Genomic DNA, 11,874 nt, shown 5'->3' on the forward strand with positions numbered 1-11,874 from the left:
AATTAGTACGGAATTTCAGCAGTCTGAGCCTGAGTCCAAATAGCAGCACTATTTTCGGGCTTCATAAACCGATATGAGTCAACCTCTGGTTCCTTCCCACCCATTGTTATGGGCCATTCAGGCCCGTAGTCAGATAAACACCAGGTCTTCCTGTTGCAGGAGCCTGCTGGAATGTGTGGAGCAAGCTCTGCAGCTGAGGTAGGCCACGTCCATCAACTCCAGCAGTGTCCCCCCCATCCCACATGAATTCACCTGAAATAAATTGCTTGTGATTATTATTTTTTTTTTACAATGTGAATATCAGCTAATGCCAAACATCTTTGACATAATCAGTGGGTTTGTGTTCACTCTCCGCTAATCCCAAACCCCAAAGTCGTGCTGTACTACTCGAGCTGGATGGGATTCAGCACAAACCCACTCAGCTTTCTGGGCTTTTTTTTTTTGTCTGCTTTTTTTTTTTGTGTGGTGTTTCCTCAAGATTTTTGTGTATGTGCTGCTGTTACACTGCCCTCAGCATCTTCAGCCTCTGCCTTTGTTGTCTAGCTTGTTGTCATGATGCTTGATTTGGATCTCATCACATGACTTGATTCTATTTTTTTTTTTGGAGCCTGATCAGGACATTGTTGCTCCTTTGCCTTTCAGGAGTTTAACCATTAGGAGGGCGCCATCTACTGATGTGAGTGGTAATTATACAACCCTAAACTGAAGATGTGTTCCAATTGCATACTATGTACTGATTCTATCCTAGGTTTGAGTATGTATACACCTGGAAAAAAACCATTAATTACACTTAAAATGCCAGCAGGAAGACTTGAAAGAATAGATCAAACTGATTTATTTGACCTATAAATTCAACAATAGAAGGCCAACATTAAAGGTATAAATACTGTAAGTGTTAACTCCATCAACTCCTTAGAATAACATCAACAACTGGTCAGAGCTTCCCTGCCATTCCTTTAACTTCCTGCTTCAAATGCTCTAATCAATAGTGAATTGTTATGTCACAGATGGAAAATATGATATACTGGTACAAACATTTCAGTCACAGACTTGATACAAAACCATTTTTTTGCTATATCCCATAGAAGCACACTATAATAACCTCTCTCACTCACTTTTACTCATCTGCCCTCTCTCAACATCGCTGCTCTGTGTGCTCTAAAGTTTGCATAGAAAATTAGAGAATAAACAGAATAGATTTTCGTATGTTTGTTTACATTATATGTTGTGTGATGATTTCTTTACAAAATGTAAAAGCATTATTTCTGTGCTCAAAATTTCCCATCATATGCTCAGAAACGAGACACAGATATAACTCCATAGGCCTAGTGAACGACATTATTTGTGATGCAGCAGTTTCACTGTTGGCATTTTGTGAAGCAGTATATATTTTTTATATTATTTAGACAAAGGTCCCTGGTAGGAACTGAACCATGGACACTGTAGCGTCCATGATCTGTTTATGGCGCTAGGGGAAAAGACAGAGGTTCTTACAGTGTACACTTGGCACACAGGAGCACATATTGAAATATGACCCTATTAGCCCTTCAGAGTGAGTAATGTGCTTTCTGGTGTTTTTCAGGGCGGTAGAAAGAGTGGTTTGTTCAGTCCGTCTACAGCCTCCCTGCCGGCCTTCAGCTCTTTAACTCCCAGCGAAGAGAACAGAGACCTGACGCTGAGGCCGAGCTGTACGCTGGGCCCTGACACTGCCATCACTGCTGACTCCACCTCCGCTACAGGTACAACACATCGTGCCAACAACTCCATCAGAGCTCATGTTGTATCGCCAACATGTCAGCTTTTCAGTAACTAAGAAAAACAGCTTTGCGGTTAGCTGGACGGCCATGTTTGTTTGGCTTTATGTAGCCTGGAACACCCAAGACCCACACACAGTCAAGTCTGAGGTCTTATCTGTGAGTTCAAAGTCAAGACTTAGACTGACAAAAGTAACTTCCCCTTCCTCTCTCCTGTGTTCGACAAGTGTTGGCCAGGTGCTCGGCCACGCAGGACATCAGACAGCGCTGCAGTGATCCATGTCTGCCTGCGGGGGGCGCTGTAACAGCAGAGAAGACGAAGGTTACCACTGTTTCCTCTCCAAAAAGAGAGACACCACTGTCACCTGAATGGAGCACACTGAGGAAAAAGACTGAGGACTCTGTGAGTTCAAGCCAAACATCTGTCTCTCTTATCAGTAGCAAACATCGTTAAGCTTGTGTGATTTGCTAACCTAATAACTTCCTAATGAATAATGTCTGTCTGTATGACAAATCATGCAGCCAAACAAGATGTTGATTTGTAATGCATCTGATGTACAGTTTTTATCCTCCCCTTTGTTTTGTTATGTGTAACCTTTGAACTTTCTAGAGGGCTGATTGTCATGGACTTCCTCCTACCCCTCAAGTCCATGTAAGTGTGAAATCTAACAGCATGTGATCTAAAACCTGACCAATGGCAGTGCCCTGATGACTAACAAAATAAGCTTCCTCGCATGGCATGATACAAGCTGCACTAGGAACAGTTTTTATGTAAAAATCCAGCTGATGATTTTATAGCTGCACCATTCCATCAAATGGAAATATTTTTGGATGGCTCATGCTTCAGTTTATACACATTTGCACAAAATTCACACTGATATATTTGGCATCTTTGGAAACCTCAGCACCCATTTACTGCTTGTGGGTATTTGAAGTCACCAATGTGCAAAGTAGCCTAGTGCAACTTTAAATACATTATATAATGTACTAGCTAGCTAGCTTGCTAACACTAACGTTACTAGTCTTTTCAGTGTATGTGACATTACAGACTGTAGCATCAGGCTATCACTGTGAACAGCTCGCTCGTTATTTAGAAAATTCAGTAAATAGTGTACAGTTTGCAATGCTTCCATGTTCGTCCATATTTCCATGTAATGCCGTTCAACTGTTTCGCTAATGAAGGCGTATGAATTCACGAAGCTAATATATTGACTAGCTAAAAACGTATTATTATTGTAATAACCATACATGCTGTTTTTGTTAGAATGGATATCATACCAAAATTTAAAAAAAAGACACTATAGCAATGTCAGACCATTAGTGATTCAGTTGCCGTGCTGGTTCTGTAGATGGGAGCCTGCTTCTCCAAAGTCTTCAACGGTTGTCCTCTTAAAATCCACTGTGCTGTCACCTGGATTTTACCCAAGACAAGAGGTAAGACAATAATGTCTCTTAATGTCCTAAAACTCTAATGGATGTAGTTTTGATGTCAGCGTTGCTAGATATCTCATCAACTGTACAAGTAACAACAATATCAATGTCCCACATTTATATTATGGTCACTTTGGGTTATGGCGCAGGAAATTTTTTACTTGTTTTCCAGTTTTTTCCTTTAACAAATACTTTTCCTTCTTAGATCAGTACCTTATTCTTGGGGCAGAGGAGGGCATCTACACACTGAACCTTAATGAACTTCATGAAGATACACTAGAAAAGGTAAGAAAAGTACTGATCCATGTATTTACCATCATTTTGTTGCAACACAATACGCTCCAAAGTGAAAATGTGACTGTTTTCTTGCAAAAAATACATAGATAGTTCTGCTGGGGGAGTCCAGCACTCACTTAGAAGGGGATGATTGAGAGGAAAGGCCTGACTGATCTGAATCTGAGTGGTGCTTGTTATTAGACAGCATGTTGGAGCAAAAGATGGTTCATGTGTACTGAGCACCACCCTAGTTCAAAGACCAATGATCAGAAAGGAGGCTCTTGCTGATTGTGGAACCTCAAATTCAGGCGGAGTAATGTGGATTCTGTGCTGGTTCTTTATTTCTGAAAGGCTTATGGGAATTTGCTTTATGGACTTGGAGAAGTCTTATCATTGTGTCCCTCAGGGAGCCTTGTTGGGGGCACTGTGGAAACATTGGGGGGTGCCGGGGTAGTTGCTACAAGCCATCTGATCCTTGTAGTACTGAAACAAGAGATGTGCTCACATTCTGAAAAGTAAGTCAAGCATGTTTTAGGTCGGTGTTGGGATCTGCCAAGGTTGTCCCTTGTCCAATTCTAACTTTTAAGGACGTGACGTGTAGATGCAGCAGAAGAGTGGAGAGTGTACAGTTTAGTGACCTCAGGATCGTATCTTTGCTTTTTGTTGATGATGTAGTTCTGCTGGCTTCATCAAACTGTGACTCCCAGTGTGCACTGGGTTGGCTTGTAGCAGAGTGTGAAGTGGTTAGGATGGAGCCATGGTACTCTGCTGGGCAATGGTGGCTTGCTCCTTGCTGGTTGGGAGCAAGCGGCTTGCCCAAATGAGGAAGTCTCTCAGCGTCTTGTTTGTGAGCGATGCTAAGCTGGAGTGTGAGATCAACAGATGGATTGGAGCAGCGTCCGTACTGTGTTGAAGAGGGAGCTGAGTCTGAAGGTGAAGTTCATGATTTACAAGTCAATCTGTGTTTCAACCCTCACCTGTGGTCATGAGCTCTGGGTAATGACTGGAAGAATGAGATCAATGATCCAAGCGTCAGAAATGAGCCTCTGATGAACATATAATTCTTCAACTGTAAAAAAAAAAAAAAAAAAAAAAACATTCAACTAAATCACCCAAACTATATGAGGTGATCACCTAAGATGATATTTCAAGAACAGTCTTGGTGTGCAAATGTGTATCAAATTACAGCACATGGTAAATATTAGCTCACAGGAACTGTTTGATGTTGATTGTCTTTTCTTTCTTCCCACAGCTACTCCCTCAGCGATGTACATGGCTATATGTTATGAACAACGTGCTGATGTCTGTATCAGGTAACAAATCTCTTCAAATGTCGGTTTTGTCAGAGAACACAGAGAGCTGTATCTTTTCTGCTGCTCTAAGAAAGTATCCATCCGTCTACTGTTAGTGTTATCTGTATGCACCGGGGGTCTGAGAGTAACGCAATTTCGATTCTCTGTATGTATGTAATGTACGTGTGGAAGAATTGACAATAAAGCAGACTTGACTTGACTGACTTGATCCTGCAGGGAAGTCTTCCCAGCTTTATTCCCACAGTCTGACGGCTCTGTTTGAACCGAGAGGAAATCTCCAGAAGAAACACAGCAGTCTGTCACTCAGCACCAACCGCTTCACTGAGAGGATCAGCGCCAGGTAGGACAGGACATTAGTGGTAGTAGGTTGTAAGTTGGAGTAATGGTAAATTTGTGGGTGCAGTAGTAGTAATAGTGGTGTTCTTGATACTACCATGGGGTGGCATCAAGGCATTTAAGACATTGTTAAACCTACACATAGTGGCTTTAAGTGACAGTTATGTTGTTTGTTGGCACTGTGAAAGGTGTTCTTACTGAACTGTATATTCTCTCTCTATCCACAGAAGGTTTGCCATATCTGTGAAGATTCCCGACACTAAAGGCTGCAGGAGATGTAGTGTAGGTAAGTGGTGCAGAATTTACTCTACATGCTCTGTATTTTTATTCAGTAATAACAGCAGACTTTCCACCTTTCTTCTCTCTCTCAGCAAGAAACCCATACACAGACAGTACATTTCTATGTGGGGCAGTTCCATCTGGCCTGGTTCTCCTGTTGTGGTATGAGCCTCTGCAGAAGTTCATGCATCTAAAGGTTTGTACAGACATGTACAGTCATGGTCTTCAGTGAAATATAGTGCTTTGCCTATTTCTGTTGTAGGGCTTCAACCCATACTGGGTTTGTGGTAATATTTGATCAATCACATTGTTAGTATGATGTAACCAGACTTTTCCTCTTTGCGTTGCCATCTGTTTGACTTGCAGCACATAGCGATTAGGCTACCAGACCCTCTGCCAATATTTGAGCTGCTGGTGTTGGTGACAGATGAGTTTCCCCAGCTGTGTGTTGGGGTGAGAGACTGCAGTAATGGGAAACGCCCAATCAGCCAACAGCTCAAGTTTGATATTATAGAGCTGAACAGCACGCCTGTTTCAGCACCAGGTAGGCTGGACTGCTGTGTTTCTCCGCTGCCTGCTCATAGAGCTCAGCTTAAAGCTTAAACTAAATTCTCTTCTTTGTCTCTGTGCGTCTGCAGATAGTGGAGCACTCATGGCAGTACAGATAACCCAAATGGACAGAGACACTGTTCTTATCGCATTAGAAAGTAAGTCACTTCCATCTCAACGCGTTCTAAATCCTCCAGCCATCTTTCAGACTGATTCATAATATACTGTATCTCAATCCTGATGCACATTGAACAGAAACTGTTAAGATTGTGAACCTCCGAGGGCTTCCATCCAAAGAGCTGGCTGCTGAAATGGTCTTTGACTTCCCCATCGAAACTCTAGGTAGAAACAATCATGTGAAAAACACAGTGAATGAGACTTGATGTTCCTGCTGACAGTTGGGTGACATGACGTGTTTTATCAGTCTGCTTACAGGATAGTGTGCTGGCTTTCTGGAAGCATGGCCTTAAAGGGAAGAGTTTTCATTCAAATGAGGTGATTAGCTACGACAGGCTGGGACTGAGCTGATGTCACGTGTTTGTCATTCAGTCAAATTCATATTTGCACCATGTCTATAAAAAGGTAAATTTCATCTTTATCTGCAGGTTACGCAAGAAATTACAGATGAGAGTCGAGTATTCAGAGTTTTGGGAACAAACAGGTACGTTAACACTAATCTGACAATATCAATGTCAATCACTGGTGAAACAATAGCGGCGATGGCAGTAGTACTGGGAGTAGTAAAGTAAAACAAAATAGAAGATAAAAATAAGCTAAAATTTAATAAAATACATTAAACATGAGAATGCAAATTACAGTGCAGTAACAGATTTGATGGCTTCCCCCTTGTTAGCAAAATGACCAAAATGCATCCCCCTTGTTAACCTGCCATCCCCCCTCTCCATCCCCTAGTAGCAGAGAGAGTGCAGGGACAGAGGGGTTGTTTAGCTGAATATTTTAGTCTAGTCTGCCTGACTCATTGATCCTTTATCTGACTGAGGTTTGTGCAAGTTAGAATCTATGGCCCCGACCATGGCTCTGAAATATCAGCAGCCTAACTGTGCTGTGTGTTGATAAATCCACGTGGTGCTGAAGTAGCAGACAGATTTGTAATTGCGACTTTTTCTATGAGTCATGGATCTATAATATTCTCTACCCCCTGTAGCTAACTATATAGCTACAGGGGGGTCGCTAGTCGCAGGTGAACAAAACGAACCCGGAAACCCTCCGTCCCCCCTGTTTAAAAATGAACAAATCGTCTACTGAACAGATATGAAGAAATAGTCACAAATTTAAGTTAATAAAAGGCAGTGGCAAAGAGAACACTCTTCTTGATTTAAACGAACTGAGAATTGGAGCAGACGTTCAGTTTTGTGGAAGTATGTTCCAGATATGTGGTGCATAAAAACTGAACGCTGCTTCTCCGTGTTTAGCTTTGACTCTGGGCACAGCAAGCAGACCTGTCCCAGACCATCTGAGCAGCAGATCAGAAATGTACTTTGGCCCTAAACCATGCAGTGCTTTATAAACCAACAGTAGTATTTTAAAGTCAATCCTTTGACAGACAGAAAGCCAGTTTATCTGAGAACAGGAGTGATGTGATCCACTCTACTGGTCTTAGTGAAGACTCGAGCAGCAGAGTTCTGAATCAGCTGCAACTGTCTGATCCACCTTTTAGAGAGACTTGTAAAGACAGCATTACAGTAGTCTAGCCCACTGAAGATAAAACGATCTCTAAATCCTACTGGAAAGGAAGTTATTTGATTCTTGATATATTCTTAAGGTGACAGTAGGCTGATTTTGTAATTGTCTTAATCAGAATGTTAAAATGTAGGTCTGAATGTATGACTACACCAAGATTTCTGTCTCGGTTTGTGGTTTTTACATTAGCGATTGAAGCGGAGCGCGGACTTTTAATTGTTCTCCTTGGCTCCAAAAAGTGTTTTTTCACTTTTATCTTTGTTTAACAGGAAGATATGGCACATCCAATTATTATTATTATACTGATGGGAGTGGTAGCAGAATGAATAGAAGTAATAGTATTGAAAGTATTAATAGTAGTAGTAGTAGTAGTAGTAGTGGTAGCAGATTTAACAGTAGTAGTAATATTAATAGTATTAGTAGCAGCATCAGTAGTTGGGGTAGTTTGAAATGAAAAACAAACTTCATCTTCTCTTCAACTTAAACTGACAAAGTTTTAAATGCAGTTCCCTAGTACTAACCATCATTACACGTAGTGATATTCCAAACACTGTGGGTTTTTATTACAGCTTTGTCAGTTGCTCTCCGAGGACAGTTTTTTTTCTCATTTCTTCAGGGCCAACATGCCTTTCGACATCCCCCCCCCCCATCCCAAATAAACACATGTGCACAGAAACAATCAACTATGATTTATGATCATTGGAATCACTCGAAGCTTCAAAACAAGTCTATGTAACCGTTGCATAAGAGCGGCCACTGTGGCCTAACACAAATAGAAATAAGTCATAAGCATATGCCTAGCATGCTTATGTTAGTGATTCAGTAATGTCAGTTACACAGCGCCAATTGCTAATATTAGCTAATATTAGCCACCATAAGCTACAGGCCATAATTATAATAGTAAAGTTGTAGCAGCAAGACCCCTCAATGTATTGGACTGAGCAAGGGTGTGTTTTATTGCTTATGACTTATGCAACTTTTCATTTGTAAGAGAAGGAATGTGTTCTTCCTTTTAAAAGTTACACAGTCTCATTTAAAGATACACTCATTTATAGCGCCCTCAAATCCCAGAATTAGTCACAGCATAAGCTGAATGGGCCAGCTCTGCATTTCTTTGGTTGTGTTTGATTCATGCACCCTGGATGAGCTGTGAGATTCCCCCCCCCTTTCCTTCTGGACTTTTTACAGGGACATTATCCTTCAGAGCACACCAACAGATGACCCCTCAGCACTGAGCAACCTGTACATCCTGACTGGACATGAAAGCAGCTACTGAGAGAAAATGGATCAACTTCTTCAAAACTCACACTGACGAGAAATGCAATCTGCTCTATAAGCCCTGTGGTGGAAACAGTGTCCTCCTTGACTGAAGCTGTAGCAGACACCAGCACCAACTGATCACTGACCAATTCTCGCTGTGAATGACACATGTCAGTATGGGATTCAGTTGCCTGTCCAGACTTGAACTGTAAGTTGTTGGGAAACGTGTGTAAGATAGACTTGTCACGTTGCTAAGTGAGTTTCTAACTCTTGGGTTTTCTAATTAAAGTTACAAAAGCTTTTCATGTAAAAACAATTCATGTCACCAGCCTAAATCACAGTGTGACTGCAGCAGGGAAAGCAGTTCCATTCCTGCTAATTGAGATGCCATAGATCCACTGCTGTCAGTATGGACCGTAGACTGTAGACAAACATGGACATAACATCTGTGACAGCACACATACGTTTCTGAACTGATGTTTTGAAGCTTTTATTTTGGTTTACTGTTTGCTGCCATCTTTGTTTGCCAAACTGGAACCAGAACATACGATGAAGTGGGAGGACAACTGGGAGGAACTGACGGATGAGCACGCTGAGTGTGATGAGCTGAGACTCCTGTAAATCAATCACATGAATAAACCTTAATATCCCCTTAAAGTAATAACGATTCTCATAATTCTCACAAAGATGCACAGTAGAGTGATAGAATTAAGACTTTTTCAAGGGATTTCAGTGGAATCCGACACTTTTTGGAGCCAGCATCTATTGACCATTGGTGGAACTGCAGCTTAGGACAGTTGGACTTAGCCATAGAGGTTGCCTTTTTTGGGGTATATGCATACTGGTTTCTCGACACAGTAATTCTGCGTTCACGCCATATTGAAGTTACCGTAATTACCACTTTCTCGTAAATGCCATTCACGTCAACATCCAGTCACTGAGTTGTCTAATGACGTGAATGCGCCCAGGTTGTAGACATGGGAGTCAATGGAGCACTAAGGGTTCTTTCTCACCCTCAAACAGAATCAAACATTCGCCACTGTTGACTTGAAACGTGGCTATGAAAAGTTTGTAGTTTGCTACAGGGAGGACAGCAGCTGTAGTCGACATTACCATTCAAAATGAACAAAAATGAACATCTGATAGTTGTTAGCATAACCCCAACCTCTTTGTGTCCCACCGGTCCAACTTTGAAAAAACTGTGGAGGAATAATGAATGCTAAAGTGTAAAACTGAACCAAATTCCAACCCTACTTCTGAGTTCCACTTAGCTTTCAGCACTCAGTGTAATTTCTCATATAAGGCTTCTTTCACCATTCTCTGAAAATCTGAAACTGAAATTTCAACAATTACAGTTAGCATGAGGCTATTACTGGGATACTGTATGTTGTTGTATGCTAACTCAAGAACTGACAAGGTGTTAACGTTTGACTAGCCAGTACAGTAGTAGATACTCATTTCTCTTAAAATATGGACAGAGATACACAGTGTCATGTTTTTAGGAAGACATGAAAGAAACCCTCCACGAGAAAATACATTATCTGTTTGAAGCTAGCTTAGAAAGCGGACAGGGCTGCGATTCTATACTGTCACCGATGAAACACCATGTCAGTGATATTTAGATTTTCAGCTTGAATGTTGCAGAGTGTGTAACCAAGTTAACTTTTCAAATTTCTTTTCAAGCATTTACATCACGTGTCACCATGTTGAGACAGCTTCAGAGCTGAGAAGTCCTGTTCAGGTTTCTGAATATGAAGGCTCCTTCTATTGCAGTCAGTTACCCACTGGTGCCAAACACAGCTTTAATTCATCTTAGACATAGGCTAAATGTGCATTCGATTACATGAGGTGCCATAGAAACTAAATGCAATTAAGTTGTACTTCTGCTTGTTTGACTAAAATGTAAATTCCACTACTATAGAGTTTTGTGTGTAATGCTATTTATGGTATTTATGGAAAGGGGATTATATAAGTAACACTCACCTTTCCCTGAGAGATACTTGAAAGATATAATATGCATATGGCTATGGCTAAGATATTTTTATTGTTATTGTGTATAAATTTATGTATATAATAATACAGTATGCTCTTACATTATGGTATGGGGTTGTAATATGCAAAATAAAGATCTTTGTCATGACAAAGATCCACTTATAATCTCAATAGAGGTTTGGTAAGATGTCAGAATACAACGGTCATAGCAGTTTACGTATGTTTGTGGTCGCCTTAACTGGGGAAACTGATACTGATGCTCCTTAAACAAGTTATTGTACATGTGATATCAAATAAACCAAAATAAACTTTATTTTCCATTTCTGAACAGAAAGCACAGCCACTTATGATGATGTGATATTTTTAGTTTCTTGTCTGTATGCTTTGACAGCTGTTAGCCCTAAGGGGTTTTTATTACACTTTAGAATATCTTGACTAAAAGCCTTTTTCCTTGTAAATGTAATAATAGTTTAATGTAATATTTACCCTATATTAAGCTTTGTTGTCAAGTACATAAGAAACCAACAAAAAAGTAAAACCCTTAAGTGAACATCAGACTATGAACACAAGAAAAAAATCAGTTCTACTTTCAGAAAATACTGTCTGGAGCCTCATCGTAGCACAGAATTGTGAACCTTTCAAGGCCCTGAGCTGGACCGGGTCCTTGGAACATGCAAGGGATTATTGAGATCTATTCTTTCAGGGCCCAGAGTGAGCTGTTTTCTAGAATTTACAGATGCACCCCAGCATCTCCATATAATAAGCATCAGTCTGATCCTAATTTCTATAATGGATTTTCTGTTTTTATCAGAATGAATTCATGTTAACCAGAAAATTTCGCAAATTCACTTTGAGTAAGTTTGACTTCAGGCGTACTTGTCATTTAATATATGGATCGATTTTTCCATAAGATACATTGAAAGCAACAATGATAAACTAATTAGTAACAATGATGTGATTCATTTTAACAGAAAGTGTGCCGA

At 40.6% G+C, this 11,874-nt stretch overlaps 1 protein-coding gene across 5 annotated transcripts in view; it reads left to right on the forward strand.

Annotated features, from left to right (window-relative positions):
- map4k2 (mitogen-activated protein kinase kinase kinase kinase 2) overlaps positions 1-11,230 on the forward strand; it is a 47,116-nt gene extending 35,886 nt beyond the window's left edge. For 2 of the 5 annotated variants that reach the window (XM_044185217.1, XM_044185216.1), the window contains exons 16-32: positions 160-198; positions 643-676; positions 1,583-1,739; positions 1,982-2,157; positions 2,365-2,406; positions 3,104-3,188; positions 3,391-3,470; positions 4,714-4,774; positions 4,991-5,114; positions 5,338-5,396; positions 5,482-5,585; positions 5,756-5,933; positions 6,028-6,096; positions 6,194-6,280; positions 6,363-6,433; positions 6,544-6,599; positions 8,828-11,230. In XM_044185217.1, coding sequence (XP_044041152.1) covers positions 160-198; positions 643-676; positions 1,583-1,739; positions 1,982-2,157; positions 2,365-2,406; positions 3,104-3,188; positions 3,391-3,470; positions 4,714-4,774; positions 4,991-5,114; positions 5,338-5,396; positions 5,482-5,585; positions 5,756-5,933; positions 6,028-6,096; positions 6,194-6,280; positions 6,363-6,433; positions 6,544-6,599; positions 8,828-8,915 — 1,510 coding nt within the window. In that variant the 3' untranslated portion in view covers positions 8,916-11,230. The remainder of the gene's footprint in view (positions 1-159; positions 199-642; positions 677-1,582; positions 1,740-1,981; positions 2,158-2,364; positions 2,407-3,103; positions 3,189-3,390; positions 3,471-4,713; positions 4,775-4,990; positions 5,115-5,337; positions 5,397-5,481; positions 5,586-5,755; positions 5,934-6,027; positions 6,097-6,193; positions 6,281-6,362; positions 6,434-6,543; positions 6,600-8,827) is intronic. The other 3 variants (XM_044185220.1, XM_044185218.1, XM_044185219.1) reach the window with 2 other exon arrangements.
- The last annotated feature ends 644 nt before the right edge of the window (positions 11,231-11,874 follow it).

This window comes from Siniperca chuatsi, linkage group LG22 (genome assembly GCF_020085105.1).
Source record: "Siniperca chuatsi isolate FFG_IHB_CAS linkage group LG22, ASM2008510v1, whole genome shotgun sequence".
In the NCBI taxonomy this organism is placed as follows: Eukaryota; Metazoa; Chordata; class Actinopteri; order Centrarchiformes; family Sinipercidae; genus Siniperca; species Siniperca chuatsi.